Below are 24,352 nucleotides of genomic sequence, written 5' to 3'. Positions count from 1 at the left end.
TTTCTATACCCTTCTTTTATAAAAAACGTATAAAATCACCTATGGCTGTTTGGCTGTATGCCAACTTGAAGAATACGTAGTTTGTTACACTGACGGTTCTTTGTTGGAGGGCCGAACCGGTGCTGGTATCTACGGTCCTAGGATGAAGATAGCCCACTTGGTAGATATTGTACTATATTCCAAACAAAAATCTTTGCGATTCCGTGTGGCGTACAATCGCGTTCAACACAGAATTTGCGGTAAAAAAATATCCTTTTTGCTCTGACAGTTCCCTAAAAGCACTTAGTTCGGCAGATTCGAGATCGAAAATATGCCGCATGCCGAACTCAAATCGAAGAACTTAGCATGAGTGGACGAATTGGCTAAAGCGAGCGTTGTGACTGATTTCGTTTGTCCAAAACCAGTTCTGTCCCTGTCGATATTGGATAAAGCACAATATTCGCTCTTGGGCTGCATCTGAACAAGTCAATCACTGGCGTGGCGTGCAAACTTGTGTTCCAACAAAAACTTATGTCGGATATGATTCTTAAAATGTCAAAGAATCTGTTGCATTTTTGCAAGTTCAATTGCAGTATTGTGATCACGGCTGGACATTGCAAACTCAATTATCACATGCCGACTGTTCAGCGTGCTGAGTATTATTCGTGTGATCTTTGTGAATCCAATTACAGAACTTCAATTCATTTGATATGTAACTGCCCTGCAGTAATACAATTGCGTATCCGGATTTTTGTTTTTCCATACATACACTGCTGGCCAATAAAATAGGTGTGTGATAGATTATTTTGTTTTTCTCTCAATTACGCATACCAAGTTGCAGCAGTCTCAATCACACCTACCGCACACAGAAGCCTTGGGATCTGTCAAGTTACTAGTGGGTTGTTGACGCTGATTATATTTGCAATCTTTGTCAAGATGCAAAACAAGACTGCCGCAGGCTTTTTCGTGTGGTCAATATAATAGGTGTGTGAAATATATTAACGTATTATTTTACATAATTCCATTATACGTTTTAGTTGGTGAAGTTTGAATTCTGTGCGTTAATAAATGTATTTAAATGTTGAATAAGTCATAGATTTGTTATAGAATGGGTCGAGCATCTCACTGTACTCAAGTGGAACGAGTTTTGCTAAGAAATTTTGTTCAAGAAGATAAGACGCATAAATAAATCGCGAATACACTGCGGCGTTCCGAAAACTTCGTTACAAATGCCTTAAAACCTTTGAAAAAAGGAAACACGCAAAAAACCCAAGAAAACATCTACAGCAGTTGACCATCGTATTGCAATTTTAGCGAAATCTGATCCATTCGCGTCATCCAAAACCAATTCAGCACAAATTGGAAAAGTGGCAGGTCCGAGAACAGTTCGCTGTAGGCCGTAAAATTCCAATCTTCGAGAAAGAATTGCTAAGAAGGTTCCACTATTTCGAAGCCAAAGCCTTTGAAGAAAAATGCAATTTGCTTTTCAACAGCGTTAATGGGCCTGGTTCAGAAGGAATCAAAAAATGGCGACATATCCTTCGGAGGGACGAATCAAAGGTAAACCTGTTTTCCTCCGATGAACAACGAAACGTTAAACACACGCAAAATATGGTAAAGCACGGAGGCGAGAACAATGAGGTTTGGAGCTTGCTTCTCGTGGAATTACGCAGGTCCTATTCTTCGCAACGCCACTATAATGGCAAGATTCGAATACATGGCTAAAGGATGGACATCCTAAAGGATGTCATGCAGTCCTATGCCAAAGATAACGTGCCTTTACATGACAGTTTCTGCAAGATATTGTCCAAAAACACACATCGAAGTATGTAAAGGAATGATTTCGGGATAGTAAAGTGACTATAATTTCGGACCATGACAATCTCCTGTCATCAATCCCGTAGAAAATTTACGGAATGTACTTAAAAAGAAGTTATTCGATCGAAATTTCACAAATAGAGATCGTTTATAGGAAGCAGCTTAAAAGGAATGCTACCCTATACCAACGGAAACTTATCAGCGTTTGAATGACTCAATGCCAAGACAAATGGATAAAATTTGGTTGAATAAGGGAGTTTACACAGGTTACTAGTTGTTAAAAATGTTGAAGTCTAAAAATCATTGGATTTGAAAAATTTTATTGCAATGGATTACAATACACCTATTTCATTGACCAGGTACTTTTTTGGATTTCATGGAGAAGAAAGAGTTACGATAAAGCATAACATTTAATTTACAAACAAAAGTGTTCTTTTTCATTATCATGACTGTGCCTAACTATAAAATATTTGAATATAAAAATATTTTTAGAGAAAGCTCAAAATTTCATGTATTTTTATCTCACACCTATTTTATTGACCAGCAGTGTAAGGACCGCTAGCTAGAATAAGCAGAAAATGTAAGAAATGAAAGTGAGAATCATGCTCTGGTCCCTCCCAAGACAATACTGATATTATTATGCGCATGACAAAATATGGTTAACATGCCAAGTAATAGTATATCCTGATCTCTCTACCTACTATAACGGCGGCCAACATCGTACCGCCTGCAACACCCCAATAGTCCCCAACCTGGCCACGCCATGCGTTTGTCCAATGAGATGTGAAATTTCTTACGGGATGTTGCCTTCAAACTGGCGCAAACAACCACCGTCAACATAAGGGCTATCAACGTATCACGAGCGAAACAGAGAAGGCCGGTATTATGACACGCAAAAAACTGGGTACGTACACGAAAGGTTTCACGCGAACACCTTTTTTAAACTGCCAGTAGTGGCTCCACAGTAATAAGAGGGTTTTTACTACAACAACAGCGCCAATAATTCAAAAAATAAAGCGGATCAATTGTAATTGTCACACCAGTTGGACAGGCTAAAATAGTGGTTAAGGGAATTGTTTCCGCGTGTGATTCAAGGATTTCCCACAATTCAAAGGTCTGGGACGCATCTTCGAAATAGAAAAAAGACTCAACTCCAAATGCAACCGATTTTGCGAATGCAAACAAAACGCAAAAACATCTACCCAAAGATTTTAACTTCTTTCCATACCTCACAAAAACCTCCATACTCCAGAGTCCCAATTTTACGATACCCTCTCTTTACTCTATCAAATTTCCAAATGGTCCCCTATCACATTCACGGATAAAACGTTTAAACGACACTACCCTCAGTAAAACCAAAAACACAGACTAACAGACATAACACTGTGAGGGGATTCCCTCAAAAAACATCGATCCGACAATTTTCCCAGAACACTAGCTCCACCTTTTATTCACAGTCTCAAACACTCATTTACTGGTGGGTTACCCCTCAGGTTTGGGAACAATTTTTCACTAGTGGTCTATCCCCCAAATGCTTGTTCATATGTCAGTGGCGCCATAATTTCACATGTGGCCACAGTCCCAACTACAAATATATTTACAATGACTGTTAAAGCGGGCGAAGCTTTGTTTTTGAGTTTATGTCTGTTAGTCTGTGCCAAAAGCAAGAAAGTCCGTTAAAACAATACCTATACATTGATGCGCCCTAACAAACCGGCTATCTCATTCAAAAACATGAACTGATAACCAGGGCAGGAAAATTTCGAAAAATGAATTGATTGCTGTTCGAAGCTTCACGAAGCACCTTCTCAAGCATACCACATGCAATCGATGAGTTTGATACAATCGCTGCGAACATTTAGGGGTAAAACTTATCTCTGCTCGGACGAAGCGAGCTTCGCATCTAGTTCGCTCTTGACAATGTTCGAAAAAGTTCACATTAACCTTAGAAGCACACATCGTCGAACACGAGGTAAGCTCTTGGCTCGTGGTTTTTGCGTTTTTGGAACATTTCCACAGAGTTTCGAAGCGATATTCGGTGAACACATATAAAGCGAATGCCTCGTTTATTTGAGAATCGCGAACATCGAAGTTTTATATCGCTTCAAGCATCAGCATCATGAGGCCACCGCGAACATGTTCGCTACGTGACTATCTGTCTTAAGGTTCAAGTTACCTTTTTTGAGCATGTGTTAAATTTGAACGTTGGGTAGTATGGGTAGGAAAAATTGTGTTCAGCTTTGCCACCGGATTATCCATTTAATCCTTTTCAAAACTCTAGAAGAAGAATATCAGCCGATTTATTAGATCACAACGATTCAAATCATACAAAATAGCTGCTGGAAAAACTATCGGTTTCGCTAAATGGTGCTTTTGAAAAAGTGGCTGTGATTTTTTGTCACACTACCACACCGTACTGGGGTAAGCAACACAACTGCGCAATGAAAAAACCACAGCCACTTTTTCAAAAGCATCATTCAGCTAAGCCGATAGTTTTTCCAGCAGGTATTTTGCATGAATTGAATCGTGATGATCTAATAAATCGACTGATATTCTTCTTTTAGAGTTTTGGAAAGGTTTAAATAGATTATCTGGTGGCAAAGCTGAACACAATTTTTCTTACGCACACTACCAAGCCTTGAGGTAACTTGAGCCTTAAAATCATAAACTGTAAATCTTATTTTGAGTATAAATAAAATGGATTATTTTAAGATTATAATTTAGGATTTAGGGATTAGGTGCGTCGCATACCTTATCAATTTATGAGCCACGAGTTTGAATGAGCGTAGTGGTAGTGAAATTCAAATTCTTTTTTTCGGAATACAATTATGTTTACTAGCTACTTTGATTGCAAACTCGTCTTTTCTTCTTCATTCGGAGTATATTTTCCCTGCCAAGGAGTTTAGGTGAAGATGTATAAAGTATGTTTAAGGGGGTAAGGGTTTCAGCGTGAAAAAATGTTTTTTGGTGAAATGACTCTTTTGGATGAAATGATACATTATAATGTACAAAAGTTTTGATAAATTCGCTTCGCCCAAATTTCTAAAAAAATCGCAAATAGTGTTTTTTAACGCTAAAACCATTACCCCTCTCTTAATAATCTCCCTATCTAAAACAAATTCTTCCTAAAAAGAACAATTTTCGGATGGAATCTCACTGCTGACGTCCGAGTTCAGTTAGACGGCGAACTTCAGTTATTTGCATCCACTGAGGGGTAGTTAGGCGTAGTCCGTTGGCCTTTGTTTTCAACTTGTTGCGGTTTCTAACGTTCTTGCGCAACATTCCTAAATCGGCTAGTCATATTCACTCAATAATATGCGATGATTTGTGTGTTAAACGTTATTTTTAATTTTACCAAATGAATTTATTAACAAATACCTACATACTTGAATCCATTATTATAGTCATTAATTGAATTATAATTTCTTGGCATCTGTACCAAACCAAGAGGAAAGCTTCCAAATGATTTTTATAATATTGTTTTATAAGTTTATTGGTTGATTACCTAATCACAAGAGACAAAATATTTATTTTCAAACATTTTCGACAGAATCTGTTCACTTAATAAATGAAGTGTCAAACTTATTACATGTTCCACTTTTATGAAATTTATTTCCTGACTCCTGTACATGTGTTTTGTGATAAATAATGAGAAGGATATTCCAACTTGTTTGTATTGTATTTGTTAACTAATTACTGATGGAGAAACGCAAAGAACTTACAAACAATGTTCTAGTGATTTTTTTTTTGTTGGAAATCCAAAAACAATTCTGAAAAGGACAAAATTTGGTTTATCTTCTCCATGATGTAATCTTCCCTTATTTGACTTTTACTAATAAAAAATAAAAGAAAGAAATCTTTAGGGCCCCCTGTATTTTTTTTTGAATCAGTTATAGCCGAAATGCTTTATGTAAGGGAAATCTCGGAAAATGAGAAGCAAAATAAATAACTCCAAGTAGAATGAAAGTCGTTCTAAACTCGAACTTTTTCGAATACTGTCTTTCCATTATTATTCGCTTTTTGTCGCATTCCATATTTTGATATATTATTTTGAAGACCCATACTTAAGATCAATACAATAGTAATTCTTCAAAAGGGCTAATGAGACTTTTGTAAACAAACTTATTTCGCTCATTTTTCCGCTACAGAGTTGAATTTTATGAAAAATACACATGAATCAACATCTTTGCCCTTGGTAGAATCGATTTCAAATGTTTTCTGTGTTGAAATGATAACAAATTTAGAGAAATCAGCAAAACAAAAGTTTGTTCACAAATCTTATTAGCCCTATTCAAATGTTGATATGGAATAATAAAATCAATCAAGATCAATTTCGATTTTTTTTAATTTTGCGGTGGTGTAATCCCTTAAGTGGTTGATTTAACGGCTTCTTTCAAAATTTATCGAACCTACTCCCATTCGTTCATTCGTTAGAGTAGTTTATGTTAAAGAGAGTGTACTAAATTAATAGGAACACTTAAATTTAGGAAGTTATGACCCTCGCTCCACAATGCAGTTTGCGACAGAATTGCTCAACTGAAAATTATTAAATGAAATGAATGAAAACAAACATTAGACTATAGCATTTTGTACGCATGCACTTCAGAGGTCCAAGGGTTACAATTTCTGTTCTAGTTCTCGGATCGCCAACACATTTTTTTCGATTTTTTGGCCCAGTTCTCAAGGGAAATCCATTTTTTAACTTTTTGCATACATATTGCATTGAATGAAGAACTTAGATAATGTATTCATAAAGTATTAGTAATAATTCGATTGTCCGTTCATTTTAAAAGGCTTTTTTCTATAACTTTACAACTGATTTAATTTCACTTTCAAAATTTCTCGAAATATCATGTTCTAAAAGTTCTCAACCGATATAATATTCGAAAACAGTTATAAAAATGTCTCATCACACTGGTAGATGGATTCAAAGCGTTTTTTTAAATAAGTGCACGAAAAAACATGCGCCCTTCTAAAACATACTTCTGAATCAAAATGGTTTTACTGTTAGTCGAAAACAAGATTTACAAAACGACCAAAACTGCCAAATATGAATCGGGAATGGTCGAGTTTATTGACATTCCCTATTTATTTCTAGGATTCATCATACACATCATGACGTTATTTATTTAACTGATAATTGATTTTTTCCTTTGAATGGATATCGATATCTTTATCCTCAAGAAACTGACAAAACTGGATCCTCAAGAAACTGACATAGGAACATGACTAAGATAAGCGAGCCACTCAATACGTTGTGTACATTGTGTTTAACTTCATTTTCTAGCCCTAATTTATTTCATTTGAAAATTTATCCCCGCCCTGTCACGAAATCTTGATTTTATCCCTACTGGTAATATATCAGTAGGGTATCTTAAATAAACTTGTTACGTCACTTTTCAGTTAACCCCAGCATTCATAAGCTACACATTGTCACAATTATTTTTCACCTATTCCACCCTTTATACAAGGCCTCTGTCTAGAATATACTTTTTTTGCATAACTAGTAGGTAGGTATTTGAATAAAGAAAACTAATATCGTCCGGCGAACATGTTAGCGATGGCCCTCGCGATGCTAAATTCAATATCAATTCTTCAAAGGGGCTAATGAGATTTTTATAAACAAACTTATTTCGCTCATTATTCCGCCAAAACGATCCTCTCGCGATGACTGTCCAAAGCAAACTCCTTTTCAAAAAGTCTAACCAGAATGAGTACAGAAATTCCGAAAGCAAAACTCGGCCAACCAGCCCCGGTCTCCCGTACTTTATAAAAATATGGCTTTACATAAATTCAAACTTTTCCCGTTTTTCCGCATCTCAACATATATAACCCCTTAAATTATGTGTTTCCCTGTAGTTGAAAGAATGACAAATGACCCCCAGTGTGATCACTTCTCAAAATTATGCCAAATGTCCGTTATGCCAAATGTCCGTTTTGCTAAATGACCTTCAGTGTGATCAATTCTCAAAATTATGCCAAATGTCCATTATGCCAAATGACCTTCAGTGTGATCAATTCTCATAATTATGCCAAATGACCATTCTGCCAAATAACCGTTATGCCAAATGTCCGTTATGCTGAATGACCATATGCCAAATGACTTTATGCCAATTGACCCAGCCTAATCAACTTGAGGAATAGAACTACATTTCATTGGCTATTTATTACTTGAATGTCCTTGTGATTCCAAGACTAAAAATGTATAACTTAATAAAACTAGTGCCACGAAATGATAGTTTCGAACCAAGCAGACCACCATGATGTATTCGCCTTCAAAATAACTTCGCAAAACAACCTTACTCGCGGATACTTAATTCCCTCCAACTGTGGCGAAATTTCTGCTTGATATTTAATAGACTTTGATAATTTCTGTTTTAGTCGATAATGGTAGCTTTTATGACACGAATTAGAAAAATACGCTAGGGTAAGGACAGCATTTTTAAGTACCATAAAATAATCTCCCTGTATTAGATCCGTGAAAGATATTCACCCTTACGCTCGGGGTCGAAACATCAATTTGATTCAACAGAATGTAGATTTAAACCACTGGGCATACGATTCGAACAAATCACACCGATCTGAGGAAGTGACTCATCGTCTCCAAAATACAAAGACTGATCGAGCGAAGCAATCATCATACTCCCCCCTGCACTCCTACCCTGTTGAACCAGCCAGCATATCCAAAGACAAACGGGACATGTGTCCCCACTGTAACCGATTGATCATATAATTTATAAGTAGAAACACACCAACTAGTAATGAAGACATCCGTACCAACAAGAGTGAACCAGTGCCAGTCGTAGACCACAATGCCAGCACCAACCTGCCCCATCCCACCAATTAAAACTACTGGTATCTGACCCTAACTCTTTGAAAGCCCCATTTTATCAGAGATCCTATCCTTTGCTTGGCACCACATGATACACAGTTCCTAGCTTATGAAAGCGAACTAAGCAAAAATATAGTTTGTTCAGTAGCTTATTAGTTTAGTGACACCCAGGGAAAACCTGGCCGGTATGAGAATCTGAGCAGAATGTTCGAAAAAGTAGCATAACGGTGATTCCTGAAGTCTGCACCTGTTGCAGACCAGCTAAGTGAATTTGGTGAGATCAATCTAATTTATAATCAATTTTTATTATCCATTTAGTTAAATATTATATAAATCACTCCTATGGAGATTGTGTGGGTTTCCCACATCTTCTCAAATAGGTATTCAACTAACATTTCCTTGCTTTTGGCGATCGTAAGGACATGGCCAGGTGTGCAGTGAACTACAATATTATATAAAAAGATTTCATTGTATCACCCACCCATGATGAGTGCGACCGTTTTTGATATGCTACCCAGGGAAAACCTAACCTGGCCGTATATCCACTCTATCGCCGATGTGGTGGGATAATCGTAATGGACTATTTTATGACATCTTTAGAAAACACAACCCAATGAAAAAAGGACTGTCGGGTAATTAAATGTAACATCGCACTTATAGTTATACATATCAAGTGTAACCCTGTACTGTCTAATGAAAAATAGCAACATAGAATCAACCATTGAAATATAATCTGAAATCATAAACGCTGTTTGAAAAGTAGTACAACATATTTTACTGCAACACAAAGAGACAACCAGATTCAAGAAAAGCAAGAAAAACAAACGATACAAAACAATAACTAGATCAAATAATACTAAATAAACCAAAAACTAACCTGCTCTCGGGCACTAGCAATGGCAGTGTCTACCTCAACTTTCTACAGTTGTTTTAACACGGTTGATAAATAAACATAGCACAAGGATGCAGTGTTGGTAGCGCGCATATGCATTTGTTGTTTCAATATCAACACACCCGATGTTATTTGCAACGTCGTACCGGTTAGAGATTGTAACCCGAATTCGAAACGCACACACACCATTAATAGTTATAATAGATGCAATAAAGAATAATCATAAAAGTAAGTTTAGTTCTTTCAATCATGCGCAAAGCACGATTGTTTAGTAGGTAAGTTCAGAAAGTTTGCAATCGAATGGGTATAGTAATGTCAACAAGTAAAACTCGTTACTGGAAAGCAAACTGTACTCGCAGTAGCTGAAAATCAATGCTTTTAGTTGAAAATCGAAAGTAGTGTTTCGTGCTGTTAAAAATTAATTTTAGTTGTTAGTGTTTGATTAGTCGTTTATCAGAGAATTTGCTGGTTAGCACACTTGGTTGTTAGTAAACGCATCTTCATTATCTGAGTTAATTTGATGAATTTTAGAAATGATAAATGATAATGATGTAAACGAAATATCTACTAAATTAAAATAAAATGATTAGCACTAGAACTGGCAGATATCCTCAAATTTAGGTTTGGACCTTTTAGTGGAAGCATTTATCACTTACCTGGTTTTTGAGATCGTCGAGTCGTTTCTGTGCTTCACCCTTTTGATTCTCCAACTGTTTCAGTGTGGCTGTCAGCGTATCCAATTCGCTCTAAAAATGAAGAAATTCACGAGATTCATTAGTGATACACTTTTACTGATTGATGCCATTTCATCGTATTACCTGCAAACTTCTCATTTCCCCATTCTTTATTCGAACATCGGCCTCCTTTTGGGCGACTTCCTGTTCCAGCAGTCGGCGCTCCCTGGCCAGCTCCTCAATCTCTTTCGAAATCATTTCCAGCTCTGGATTACTGTATGTCGGTTTTGGTTCCTAATATAAATGTATATTTGAATTTATTTTTATTTCAGTGATTACAGTTTAAAAACCTTACCGGTGGTGCAATCAGCGAATTCTTCCTCAAACTGGGAGGAATCATGTTTGGCGCTAGTACCTGGGGCGGATCAATTCCCTTTTTTGCTCGTTCGACGAGCCACATAGCAAGGCAGAATTCCTCCAGTCGTAGCTTACCGATTTGATTGGTATCGCACAGGGCCCAAATGACTGCGAGCACATTCTGAGGTAGACCGGACTGGAGGAACACCTCTTTGATCTCGTGTCCCGATACAAGCCCATCGCGATCCATGTCGCTTTTGTTGAATATCTCCTCGTAACGGCAACGTTCCAGCGTTGTTACTACCCAGGCATTATTCGAGATGGTAGCATCACCTCCAGTTGGAATGAGTGGAACCAATGGTGCCGGTGGAATGATCGGCGGTGTTGCTCTGGCGATCGCTGGAAGAGGAGGAACTACTGGCGGGGGCGCAATATCTGTGGGGAAGTTTGCTACAAAACCTCCGTCACCACTTCCGAATGCATCAAAGTTGTTACTATTGTTAGTTGCTGTAGGTGCATTGCGTTGCAACTGTGGCGGTAAAGCTGCTGGAATGGCTCGTTTATCTAGTGCTTCGTACACTAAATGCATGGCGACACAAAACTCGTGCCTATCGAGACTGCCATCACGATCCTGGTCAGCTAGATCCCAAATACGACCGAGGGTATCCACCGGCAGCTTGGAGTTCATCAAAGTGCTGCGTACTTTTGCCCCCGGAAGCAATCCGTTCATGGGACCAAGTGATTCGAACAGCTGTTCGTACTGATGCCTCTTTTCCGGCTTAATAGACCAGTCGCTGTTCTCTGTGTGAACCAGTTTTACCTGGGCTGGAACCTTCGGTAACTCACCCTGGAAAGAAAGTTGTTTTATCTATTTCTTATGTACATCTTTTTTTATTTGGAAACATACCACTTTTGGCGGCTTCGGTAATTCGTTATATATGTTCTTCATATTGAACTCCGAGCCCTCCTGTGCCAGTCCGATCAGTTTGAGTGCTACGAAAAAGCCTTCCTTTGTGAGAAATCCCCGTCCGCTGGGATCGGACAGGTCCCATATTCGGCTGAGGACTACATCGCTTAGTCCGGATTTTTTGAGAAATTTGGCTGCATCAAGCGCACCGATTTCGTTAGTCTCTTTTGGATCGAGCTAGGAGAAAAAGTAAGAAATAAACATCAGATAGGGATTGAAGCAGCAGACGGTGCACGTGAGACCTGTTAGACATAGCCCGAGAGAGCGAAAAAGAGAGATTGAGATAGAATTAAAAAAAAACAAGTTCCGCTGGTCGGGATTTCTCAATGAATCAACGGTCTATCAAACAGAGAAGAATGTGAAGAGTGTAAGAAAAGGAATAGCAAATATTATTGATTTTTGATTCAGAATACTTCGAAAGCTCTCTCACGTGAAATGCCATTGCATGAGTAGAGTGTGGGGGAGCTGTCAGTGTTGCCAGACATTAAAATCGCAGATTTACCAATCTTTTTCATCAAAATATGAACGCTTTAAATTTATTGCTGTAGTCGGACCTAGAGAGAGGAGAGTTGCTTGCGAAAAAGAGCCAGCGTAAGGGTTAGTCAAAAACCGCCACTTTTCTCGGCACCATTTTTCAAATCTATTTTCTCTGTTTATTCCTGTCTACTTCGACTTTTACGAAGGAAATTCTTCGACTGGTTCAAGTTTACTACTTGCACTAATTCACTAGTGATGCACCGAATATTCGGTCGATCGAATATTCTGGCCGAATACAGGCCGATTTTGATTTAAGCTGAATATACGGTATGCCGGTAAAAAAACCGATTTTCGTTCGAATAAGATAAGTAATGGCCTAATACTCATGAAATATTTAAAAGGAACAAAATAAATGAAAATACATATATGATTTTATTAAAGTTGACGCATTTAATGATGATGTCACATCAAATAATTAAAATAACGTTTTATACGGATGAGATTTTCGCCGTTTTCCGGTAGTAGCCGATTACGATTTGCTGCTGCTCATAAATGAGTACTTCGATGAAAAACAACCGTTAGCTCACAACAGTGTATAGGGTTGCCACCCCTTCTGGTTTGACCCGGAGACTCCGGTTTTTGGAAACGATCTCCGGCGTTTACACCAATTTCTCTGGGTCTAGTGAGAAGATGAATAATTTTAACTGAATTTATTTGTTTCAAACGAGTTCTTCTGGCGTTAATATTGGCGGTACCTGCAGTGGCCATTACCTGTTGACCATTAACTGTTTTGTTTAAATCTCCTAGCGACTGTGATGAGGAATAACCAAATTTGCAACAATTCCGGGAGACATCGCAGTGTGCTTCCTTGCTACTTTCCTGCCTGCTTCACTCTACTTCTCCTGTTAGCTGTGACAGAGCGCAATCATTGTCCGACTTATCCTCCACAGCGAGAGTGGTCGGTGCTTTTCGATTTTTTGTCGTTGGCCGGGGACTGGAAATTTCACAACTATGTACATCCTCAAAACGGTTTAGAAACGCGAAAAATTTGTAGCTTAATGAAAAAAACTCAGAACAGTGGTGTGCATTAAGCTTTGCTAAAACAAAGCACTAAACGGTGAATGTGAGTCAATATTGGTAATTGATACTTGTACGAGTTATAGAAAGAATGAAAGAGCTTATACTTGTCTCATTTAAATACAGCAGGTAGGTCTGGTTTCAACGTATACTCGTGCCTCTATAAAACATATTCCAGGTCAGTAAACGTTTACGGGTGAAAGCTTCACTGTATGTGGCAACACTAATTGCGATTACAGGCCATATTCGATTATTACTAACTCCATAGAAAATGGCTCGATTATCCGCAGTCCGACCATCCGAAGAAATTGTTTCAATTTACTTATTTCAAGTCGTTAATCAGATGTAGACCGGTTTCTTACAGTAATTATTAAACTAACTTAACACTAGTTAAAATTTTGATTTACTTTAAACTGCTGCTTAAGTGTTGTTTTCGATATAGTAACGTCAATGGTTGTTGTAAATATTCATCATTTGGTTTAGAGGGCCAAACTTGGCATAATTAGTACGATAGCGAATTGTGCAAAAGACGATGTGCAAATCAATACGATGTGATACAATGTCGTTTACAAATGATACCATAAAAATTCTCGACGATCTTTCAAAGTTTGAATGTCGATTGACATGCACCGTGCTTCATAAGATGGCAAATGTCATACCGGCTTGAACCTTCGTTCGAACCGGTCACAAATCTTGATAGCTCCTGGTTTACCTAGAGTCTTTCTCAAGGCTACCTATATTTTCGCTTGATCAGTCTTTCTCAAGACTACCTATATTTTTTCGACAATTAGTCTTTTTCAAGACTACCTACTTTTTCTACACAATCAGTCTTTTTCAAGACTAAAACATTTTTCAAGAACAATTCAGCCTAAAGAAATATTTAATTCTTTCAACATGTCTGGGTCCTTCCAGAAAGGTCGTGTGCCAAAAATTAAAGCTAAACGGAAAAGGGTATCTTCTCCACCCGAAAATTCAATTGACTGCAGCAACTCATTCGATGTTTTATCCGAATGTGAAGCTGATGAAATTTCTAAATTTCCTCGCATTGCGCATAATGCCAATGAGAAGAAAACGCAATCACCTCCGCCTATAATAGTGATGATCTCCGACTTCAAAGCCTTTCGAACTGAGCTTTCGACGTTCCTTCCGGACGTGAAAGTCTCTTTTCAGATTAGCCGAAGAGAAGAATGTCGAGTAACAGCGGAGGAATTGATTGGCCACAAACGACTACTCCAGTATCTTACGGAGAAGTTATATAAATTTTATTCATATGATTTCAAGGCAGATAGACCATTCAAGGCTGTCTTGAAAGGGCTACCTCAAGGTCAAAGTTTGGATGAAATATCCAACGAATTGAAAAATTTACTTGGCTTTTCTCCTTCACAAGTTATTCTTATGAAGAGAAAGGCTAGCGGCGATGACAAGCCAGTACGCTCTGGAATAATCCAGGAGCTTTATTTAATTCATTTTAACCGTAATGAGGTTAATAGTTTGAAAGTATTTGAAAAAGCACGTTTTATGTTCCACGTGGGTAAAGTGGGAACATTATAGACGACATGGGGCCAGAATTCGAAATCTGACCCAGTGTCGTAGATGCCAAGGCTTTGGGCACGGCACAAAAAATTGTCTTTTGGATTCCAAATGTATGATCTGTGGTGATAAATCGTAAACTAAAGATACTACTAGATACTTTTGCGGTGAAAAAAACCACAAAAAGTTTCAAATGCGCTAATTGTAGCGAAAATCATAAATCGAATTTCTGGGGTTGTCCTGTTCGAGAAAAAACTATAAATTCTCGTTCTAGACAACAAAAACAACAAATAAAAAATGTACATACTTCTTCAGGTACACTTCAAGAAAACACGTCCAAACGTGTTAATCCGATTCAAAATAGATTAACAACTTCTTCTACCTCCGTCACACCATCCTACAATGGTGTGTCATCTTATGCTTCAGTGGCAGGTAATAAGGCCAAAATAATGGACAGTTACCACGCCCACAAACTCGTTTGCACCCAACGCTTCCTTTAGTCCAATGAATCTAGGTAGCGTAACTAAAGAAAAATTAAAATACCTGCAAGAGTCTATGTTACCTATGATGATTGCCATGTTAAATTCTACCTCCATGTTTGAAGCTTTTCAAGCAGGGTGAGAATTTGCTAACAAAATTGTAACGAAATTAAAGTTTAAAAATGACTTTAAACAATCATTTAAATTTATTAAATAGGAATGCTCGTTCATTAAAACGCGCGAAGGCGAATTTTTCAACTTCTTGAGAATACATAATGCGCATATAGCCGTTGTGACCGAAACTTTTTTAAAACCAAATATTAAATTGAAGAGAAACTCTAATTTTGTTATTCATCGATTTGATCGAATTGTTGGATCCGGCGGAGGAATCGCAATAGCGGTTAATCGCAGGTTCAAACATTCCGTTACGCCGTCTCTTGACACCAAGGTGATCGAGAGTTTGGGTATCGAAGTTGAAACTTGTCTTGGTATCATTTTTATTGCTGCAGCCTATTTGCCTTTTCAGTGCACTGGCGAGCAAATTAATTTCTTGAAAGGAGACTTACAAGAAATCGGTCGAAATTCTTCATAATCGGTGATTTTAACGCCAAACACCGAGCCTGGAATAATGCTCAAAACAATTCCAACGGTAAACTACTTTTTAATGAATGCTCTGCTGGTCATTATTCAATTTTGTTCCCAAATGGTCCTACGTGCTATTCGTGTGTAAGGAATCCATCAACAATTGATTTGGTTTTGACAGATGAAAGTCACATTTGTAGCGAATTGATTACACATGCTGACTTTGATTCTCATCATCTTCCAGTAACTTTTCCACTTTCTCAAGAAGCTGTTTCCAATCCCATTAGCTCAGTGTTCAATTATCACAAAGCGAATTGGGAAAGGTACAAAACTTATATTGAGAATAATTTTAATCATGACCTTGATTTACAAAATAAAGCTGACATTGATACGGCATTACAAAATTTAAGTGTATCTATACTGCCGTGATACGCATAACAGTCCCACCTGCATAGGAAACCCATAGCAAATGGGACTGTTATGCGGATCACGGCAGTATAGTTGATGCTAGAAATTTATCAGTACCAACAACACAGAAAAAAATTAATACTCTTATTATTGACGACGATCGTCAACTTCTGATTCGCTTGAAGAATGTTCGAAGACGTCAATATCGACGTTCTCGTGATCCTGCTATGAAATGTATCTATCAAGATCTACAAAAAGAAATTGAACATAGATTCACACTCTTAAGAAATGAAAATTTCGCGAAAGAGGTTGAACAAATCAAGCCAAATTCTAAACCTTTCTGGAAACTTTCTAAGGTTCTTAAGAAACCTCAGAAACCAATTCCAGCTTTGAAGGAAGGTGACCACATACTTCTTACAAACGAAGAAAAAGCTCAAAAACTTGCTCAGCAGTTTGAAAGCGTCCATAATTTTAATCTCAACTTTGTGAGTCCTATTGAAACCGAAGTCTTACAAAAATATGAAAACGTTTCAAATCAAGTATTGTCTCTAGACGATATTGTTGAAACAAACTATGATGAGATCAAATCCATCATGAAAAAGTTAAAAAATATGAAAGCTCCAGGTTATGATGGAATTTTTAACATTCTTCTTAAAAACCTTCCCGAAATCACCATGAGATACTTGGTCAAAATATTCAACAAATGTTTTGAATTAGCATACTTCCCTGAAAGCTGGAAAAATGCCAAGGTTATTCCTATTTTGAAGTCAGATAAAAACCCAGCAGAAGCATCTAGCTATCGACCAATTAGCTTACTTTCTTCTATTAGTAAATTATTTGAAAAAATCATCCCAACTAGATTAATGTCACATATCAATGAGAATTCTATTTTTCTTCCTGAGCAGTTTGGATTTCGTATTGGACATTCAACTACTCATCAACTTGTGAGAGTAACTAACATGATAAAGGTAAATATCTCAGAGGACTATTCCACTGGAGTTGCTCTTCTAGACATCGAAAAAGCTTTCGACAGGGTTTGGCACAAAGGATTAATTGCCTAAATGTGAGATTTCAATTTTCCAATTTACATAATAAAGATAATTAAAAATTATCCTGCTAACCGTACCCTACAGGTTTCTTATCAGAATTGTAAATCTAACAAGCTACCCGTTAAAGCAGGCGTCCCTCAAGGATCAAGCGTCGCACCAATACTATACAATATTTTTACCTCTGATCTTCCAAATCTACCTACAGGCTGTAAAAAGTCACTTTTCTGTGATGATACTAGTATCTCAGCCACTGGTAGGAATCTTCCTATTATCTGCAGTCGACTGCAACGAAGCTTGAATATTTTCAATGATTACCTGAAAAAATGGAAAATTTCCACTAATGCGGCAAAAACAATTGATTGTGTTTCCGCATAAGCAAAGAGCTTCTTCTCTTAAATTAAATAATAACAATATTATTAAATTTAATGGTTTGAATTTAACGTGGTCAGATCAAGTTAAATACTTGGGTTTGATTAACGATAAAAAACTCACTTTTAAGGATCACATTGAAATTATGACGAACAGTATTATAAGCAACTTCCGACAAAAATCGTTGCAATCTTCAATTGCCTTACTCAATAGAAAGGTATTCTAATTGCTCTTAAAACCGACTTTTTAACGGAGGCCCGAGAGAAATATACCATTCGATTCAGTTCGTCGAGTTCGGCTAATGTCTGTGTGTATATATTTTTTATATAGTAAGGTTTAAAAAGTTTGAAAAGGCCTGTAGTGTATTGGCAGTGTGTGGGACTCACGTGTGTGCCTAACCACTAAAAACAACGCTTACTTTTCACGCTACGTCAAGGTATTACTTCGTGGGGTGGATCGTTGTGCTTTCGTCGCACCTCTTTCATCTGCGCTATGAGCGTGGATTTAACTCTCAATTCTTCTTTTACTTCTTGTCTTCATTTATTACATTGCCGTTGGCTCTCGTTCCCGTGAGCCCGTGCTGATTCCTTGAGTCATTTAGCTCATGTTTCCGTGAGTCATTCAGCTCCCGGCCTTATCACGATCTACTTGGATAGTGCTCAACGGTGAACTCACCCTACTCCGACCGATAGTTCCCCGACGGAGGAATTTTCCCCGACAGCGATACTCGCTTCCTTGAGTCATTTAGCTCCCAGCTTTGTCGAGATCAACTCAGCTATTATCCTATTCCGACTGAGATTTCCCCGACCACGAAATTTCTTTCGTTACCGGTGTTTGTTTCGTGAGCAAATTAGCGCCCCTTTTTGTTTCGAATCTGTCGTGTAGTCCACGGCGGCGAATCTACCATACCGTGAATTCCCCGGCGGTAGATTGCATCCGATACCGATGTACGTTTCTGTGAGCTATTAAGCTCCCCGCTTCGTCTACTCGGTCTTGTCCCCGGCGGTGGACCTAGTCTACTCAACGGGCCAGCTAGTAGGTGCTGCAGTCCATCCAGCGATTTCGGGTGTAACGTAGCTTCCGGTTCACTGACGCCCCAACGACCCACTGCTAGCTATCCGACACGGTCTACTCGATCTAATCCCCGGCGATGGATCTAGCCTACTCAAGAGCTAACCGGTACGGTGTCGAGGTCGGTCTGGCGATTCCGGTGAAGCCAGATGTGCAGTTCACTGGCGCCCCGACGACCCAAGCCTGGTGCTACGTCGCGTACTACTCAACTGGTCCCCGGCGATGAACCTAGTCTGCACCGTCGGAGAGTTCCCTGGCGGCTGAATTTCTCCTGAAACCCGATTTGTGGTTTCCCGGCGGTGTTCGAGCAAATGGCGCTACTTTGTTGGTCCCTTCGCCACTCCTTCTGCAGCTTGTAGAGTGTAGTCGTAACCACTCTGTTCACAGTGTCCCAGATATGCTCATCGTGGTACATCTCTTCGACGAAATTGTCCACTGTCACACCAGGCATACCCCTATGAACATCTTCGAACCTAGGGCATTCAAATACCACGTGTTCCGGTGTCTCTTGCACGTCCAAATACTCCGGGCAACAGGGTGACGAAGCATGTCCAAACGGATGCAGGTACTTCCGGAAGCATCCGTGCCCGGACAAAAACTGCATCAAATGGAAATTCACCTCTCCATGTTCCCTATATACTCAAGCAGATACATTTGGGATGAGTCGGTGGATCCTCCTTCCATTCTGAGTGTTGTCACACTCTTGCTGCCATTTATCCAAAGAGTCCGCTCGGACCAGTCTCCTTGCATTTCTCCGGCATGATCCTTGCCAACGCGTTAGTTGTCATCGCAGCCTTCTCACACACATAGTCGACATGGCTGTTGTAATATAACCTAACGTCGACCATTACACCCAGGTGAAAAAAAAGTCAAGATGACAATTGTCGAATCTGAGCCCGGAAGCTCGGAACATATTCTTTGCCATTGTGCAGTACTATTTCTTCGAAGGGAGCGATATTTCGGAAGGCATCTTATGATACCTCACGAAATTTGACATACCTGTCCCAAACTGATCCTTGGCTGCATTAATAATGTACTACCCGGTTAGGGCGACACATGTGGACAAACAACTCGCTTCCAACTACATTGGATTCGGGTAATTTGTAACATGTAGAGCAAACAGGGGCAGCCACAAAAGATAACCTGAATAGTGGTCGCAGTGGCAAAGTTTCCCCTAACAAAAAAAATCACACCCAGGTGCTTCAGCGCACGCATCGATGGGATGGATTGTCCCCCGACGCTGATCTCAACACGCTGGATTTTTTTACAGTTGCTGACCAGCACCGCCTCGGTCTTGTGGTGAGTCAGCTGCAACTTGACGTTAACCATCGAGGTTTCCACGATGCCTATTGTCTCTGCCGTCAACATCTCCGCCTCCTCAAGGGTCTCGCCCGTTATCATTTGTTAGAACATCATCTGCAAAGCCGACGATCTCAACTCATCTGGACAGTTCCAGTATTAACACTCCATTGCACATTATATTCCACAGCGTTGGGCCGAGTATGGAGCCCTGAGGTACGCCTGCCGTGACCCGAATTAACCTCTGCCACATGTTGGTTTCGTAGACGTGATCGGTTCTGGAAGTAACTCTTCAGAACCTTGCATTCTGTGCAGCGCTATGGCGATCGTCCCCAACTGGCACCGTTCAACGCCTTCTTCACGTCCATTGTTACCACGGCGCAGTAGCGATTACCCCTTCTCTTTTGCTTCAATGCTTTCTGCGCGTTCGTGATGCGGAACCCGAACTGCTTCTGTGATAGTCCGTTCTCACTTTCAGCGTAGGTCGTCAGCCTGTTGAGGATGACCCTTTCCAGAAGCTTACCGAGAGTATCCAGCAGGCATATAGGCCGATACGATGCTGGATCTCCTGGTGGTTTCCCTGGTTTTGGCAGCATCACCAGCTTCTGGATGTTTCATCTATCCGGGAAGTAACCATTATCCAAGCGTGTAATTACGTCTACATTTCTGAATCCAATTTCCGAAAATGATAACGAGTTAGGATACTGTAGGATATATTTATTTCAACCTCTCGATAATCGCTGGACTTTTGAGGCCGCTATTATCATTCGTATATGCGTATCCTACTAACACGATAAGAACAAAAAAAGGTATCCATAATTTATATAATTTCATGCTATCAGACTTGTTTTTCCATACTACGTGTTATTATTATTATTTATATGTAGATATGTACAAGATAAGTTTCTTTTTTAGCTACGAAATACGTTCAAAACAGCAACATTCCATTGCATACCCACTATTATGGCAGCCCTGGTCGATACTCCAGCAAGGAACAAAAATTACTGTCTAATAATTGTGGGTGGGGGATCCAACGTGGTGGAGCAGACAAAATACTACAGAATCGCAGAACACAAGCGTGGTAAGCGACTCTCTCGTGTGTGTAGGTGTGTGAAAAGAAACTCTCGCGCTCTCTGGTCCCAGCACTCCCTAACGTAACGATTCTTACGATTATTTTCTTCCATGCAAAAAAAATTAACATTTCGAAGGACCTAACTGCACCTACCTGTTTGTAGTACGCTTCGTATATTAGGATGTGATCACCAGCGATCTGGAAAGAATTCACTTGATCAAAACAACGATCTGTCATTTTTTCAGCGTCTCCCGAACGGCACAAAACAAAAACAGCAAAATATCAACCACGTAACACGATCACGTAGGAACCTCGAACGCGGCGGCGGCGGTATTAAAGTACTCCCCGGAACCACGAAAAGAACAATTTTTGCAGTGAAACAATAAAATCAGTCAGGGAAAAAATACACCAACGTCTTCGAGTTCGATTCGGGCTCCCGTTCGCTGGAAATGTCAAACGGAGGAATTTTTTCTCTTCCTGCCAGCGACTTTGAGCTTCTGATAAGGGCGAAGTTTCCGAAAAATCACTGATTCGTGCCAATTTCCTCCTAATTCGAACGTTTCCTGCACGTTCCTTGGTAGATTCACAACACGGGCTCACTTTTGGAAGGATTTTTATGCGATTTTACAACGAAAACAGCGAAACAGTTTTACCTTCAAGAAATCAGGCATTTTTGACTCTTCGGAAAATATCGGATTTTAGCTGCGTGATGATGCAAGCGATGACCGTCCTGACTGAGCACGGATGAATGGCGCTGGCGTTGGCGAAGAGACAATTTGACAACTTTCGATTGTGGCTCAACGACCAAAAACTGTAGCTGAACGCTTGATACAGACAGAGCTGCCAGATATAAATGCTTTTTTATATGGTTTCATTGAGATATATGACGTTTAAAATACGCACACTGAGATCTCGCAATTTTATACTACCGCCCTCCCCTTAAGCCCACAAGCGGTTTGTTTTCCTCCCAATTCGCAGTGCAAATGATTTGTTTTCCTCCCAATTTAAACGTCAAAACGGCACAATACCAACGCAGCTGGATAAGTCTATTGACGAAACGGGATTTTGATGATTCAAGAGTACTTATTCAAAAGGTCCTAAGTGACATTGAGCTCGAACTGAGAAAAACGAGGCTGAAGTTTCATGGACCAAAAACAAATCCCTATTAGAGAACAAATATGCGTTTTGATGGAACAATTATGCCAATATAGTCTAAGGACTATGCTCTTTAGTTAAATAATACTAAAAACATGAAATGTTTAGTGCTAATGTAGTTTTTAAGCGCTTTAGAATGATGCGTCCTTTTGAAAATTATAGGACCTTTCACATAGGTCTTTTTTTCGGGCCCAAGAATCATACGACGCTGCACCAAATACAAAGATCTAATACACGATGTACCATGAAATTTGGAGTACATCTTCGTGAGTTGATCTTGGTTGAGTCTCGATTAGTCTGTTTTTATTTAAGCTAGAATAAAAATAAAATAAATATTTACAAATGAATCACAAGACATTCATTTTTGGGGCTTTGTGACTCGTCATGCCACTGTGTGACACTAGCTCCAAAAAAGTGAGACACAATTTGTGTTCCTGAGCAAATCCCTAGTCAAGCGCAATGTCTCGCAAGAAAAGAAGTTCATTTTAAGCGGATAAGAACTAATGGAATCGAAACAATTGGCTTGGCTTAGCAAGCTAATGCAAGATACACTATACATGGCGGATCCAGGGGAAGAGTCCTGGGGGTCCGGACCCCTCACGAAGATTTTCAACTCGTTGAGAAATTTTAAATTAGTTTGAATATTATTTTAGTTTCAAATTCTAACACCTTTTCAAACCAAATTTAACCATCAATGCTGATTTTCAATAAATGAGGTTTTTACGTATTACTTATTATGTTCATTTTGCAATCGAAATTTGGAACTTCTCCCGAATTTTTTTCTGGATCCGCCCTTTTTCATAAGAAAAACAATACGAAGAATTGTACGCCGAATAGCGCCCTGAATTCAGATTCGACCGAAAATGATCGTCTTGTCTCGTTTTGAAAAAGCACGGCAATATATCAAGAGTGCTGATTCAAATGGTCCTTAGTGACAAATGTAAACAAACTGAGTTATATGCAGCACAGCATGTGATGATTACAACATAGCTAACGAATACCGAATACCAGGATTCATTATACCCAGTATTAATCAAAATAACAAGCATTATATAAAAAGTCGCAAAGTTTTCATGATCATATTTTGAAATTTTGCACTTGAGACCTTTTAAATTGAAAGGACCTATGCGCGAAATATTTCAAAACCTCTGCAACTGTTCATAGCCGCCATGCAAAAACGACGCAAGATTCATTTCATTCTATGTTTTTCCCACTGCACATAGGTACCAAGTAAAATCGTCCTAAGCATCAAAATAAAAGAAATTATTTTCTTCTGTTCATGCGACTCATTTTCGAAGTTCAATTTAGAAAGGATAATAAATTAAATGATAATTGGAAAGCTTATTTATTCTAAAGTAACATGCTATTCGTTGGTTTTAACCACTTCCAGCCAATGGTTTGTTAATATAAACTACAGTTTCCCGCAATTTTTTTCTGCAAGACATTTTTTAAATCCAGTGCAACTATTTACCATAGTAATGAAGAACATTCGTGTTCCGGTGCTCATTTTGTCGAAAACTTTGAAGAAATTCAATATTCGTCGTAAGAGCTACCTTTGCTGAAAAAAGCCTTATGTGCAGCCAAATACAAATTATCCTTTCTAAATTCCTTCTAAACGAAAATGAATTTGCGTCGTGCCAGAGACCTTATAACGCATTAAAAAAAAACGGGAAACAAATTTGGGTTGAAACTTAAATTTTTCGGATTTTTTGTCTCACACTCAATTTCTAATCTTATGACACACAGTTTGTGCGTCTTAATGTTCCGGATGTTGCGTGTCATGCTAATGAATACGTAATGGCATCCGCTATCTGCAAATTTTGAGAAAAAAAATGTTTCTAAATAAAATATAAATAAACAATCCATTACAACCGATGTCAAGAAATACACAGCACTCTCCAAAGAAAAGCAAAGCACCTTCGATTATAAACCCATTTTCTGTTTTTTTTTGTCTGACATTTCGAGCAACTCTCTAGTACAACGTGAGCTAGTACCTCTTGAACCATGAGAAACTCGTGAGTCCGCCGTCTCAATGAGTCTCTGATAGGGTTGCCACCTCTGGAGAGGCTTTGACCCGGAGATTTTCACAGACCGGCGAAGGGGGGAGGGGTGGATTTTGGGTGGAACTAGACAGAAATTTGGATTAAACCGGTTGCTCGGCATTTTAGAGCAGTTTAATTACTTTTTATTACTACGTTAGAGTAAAGCTGTAAATTGCTCACGTTTGAGAACAAATTTTTCGGTTTAATCAGGTGTAGTATTTCA

General features: G+C 38.9%; 1 protein-coding gene across 3 annotated transcripts in view; it reads right to left on the bottom strand.

Annotated features, from left to right (window-relative positions):
* LOC131678854 (epidermal growth factor receptor substrate 15-like 1) overlaps positions 1-21,669 on the bottom strand; it is a 60,968-nt gene extending 39,299 nt beyond the window's left edge. Inside the window, exons 1-7 of one of the 3 annotated variants that reach the window (XM_058959263.1) lie at positions 21,586-21,669; positions 21,086-21,130; positions 11,460-11,696; positions 10,551-11,399; positions 10,340-10,489; positions 10,178-10,267; positions 9,507-9,548 (exon numbers count right to left, since the gene is read on the bottom strand). In XM_058959263.1, coding sequence (XP_058815246.1) covers positions 9,507-9,548; positions 10,178-10,267; positions 10,340-10,489; positions 10,551-11,399; positions 11,460-11,696; positions 21,086-21,130; positions 21,586-21,603 — 1,431 coding nt within the window. In that variant the 5' untranslated portion in view covers positions 21,604-21,669. Of the gene's footprint in view, positions 1-9,506; positions 9,549-10,177; positions 10,268-10,339; positions 10,490-10,550; positions 11,400-11,459; positions 11,697-21,085 lie in introns of all 3 variants that reach the window. The other 2 variants (XM_058959261.1, XM_058959264.1) reach the window with 2 other exon arrangements.
* Positions 21,670-24,352: the final 2,683 nt, after the last annotated feature.

Source organism: Topomyia yanbarensis, chromosome 2 (genome assembly GCF_030247195.1).
Source record: "Topomyia yanbarensis strain Yona2022 chromosome 2, ASM3024719v1, whole genome shotgun sequence".
Classification (NCBI taxonomy): domain Eukaryota; kingdom Metazoa; phylum Arthropoda; class Insecta; order Diptera; family Culicidae; genus Topomyia; species Topomyia yanbarensis.
Note: the sequence above shows the minus strand (reverse complement) of the source record. Positions and strands in the feature narration are given on the sequence as shown.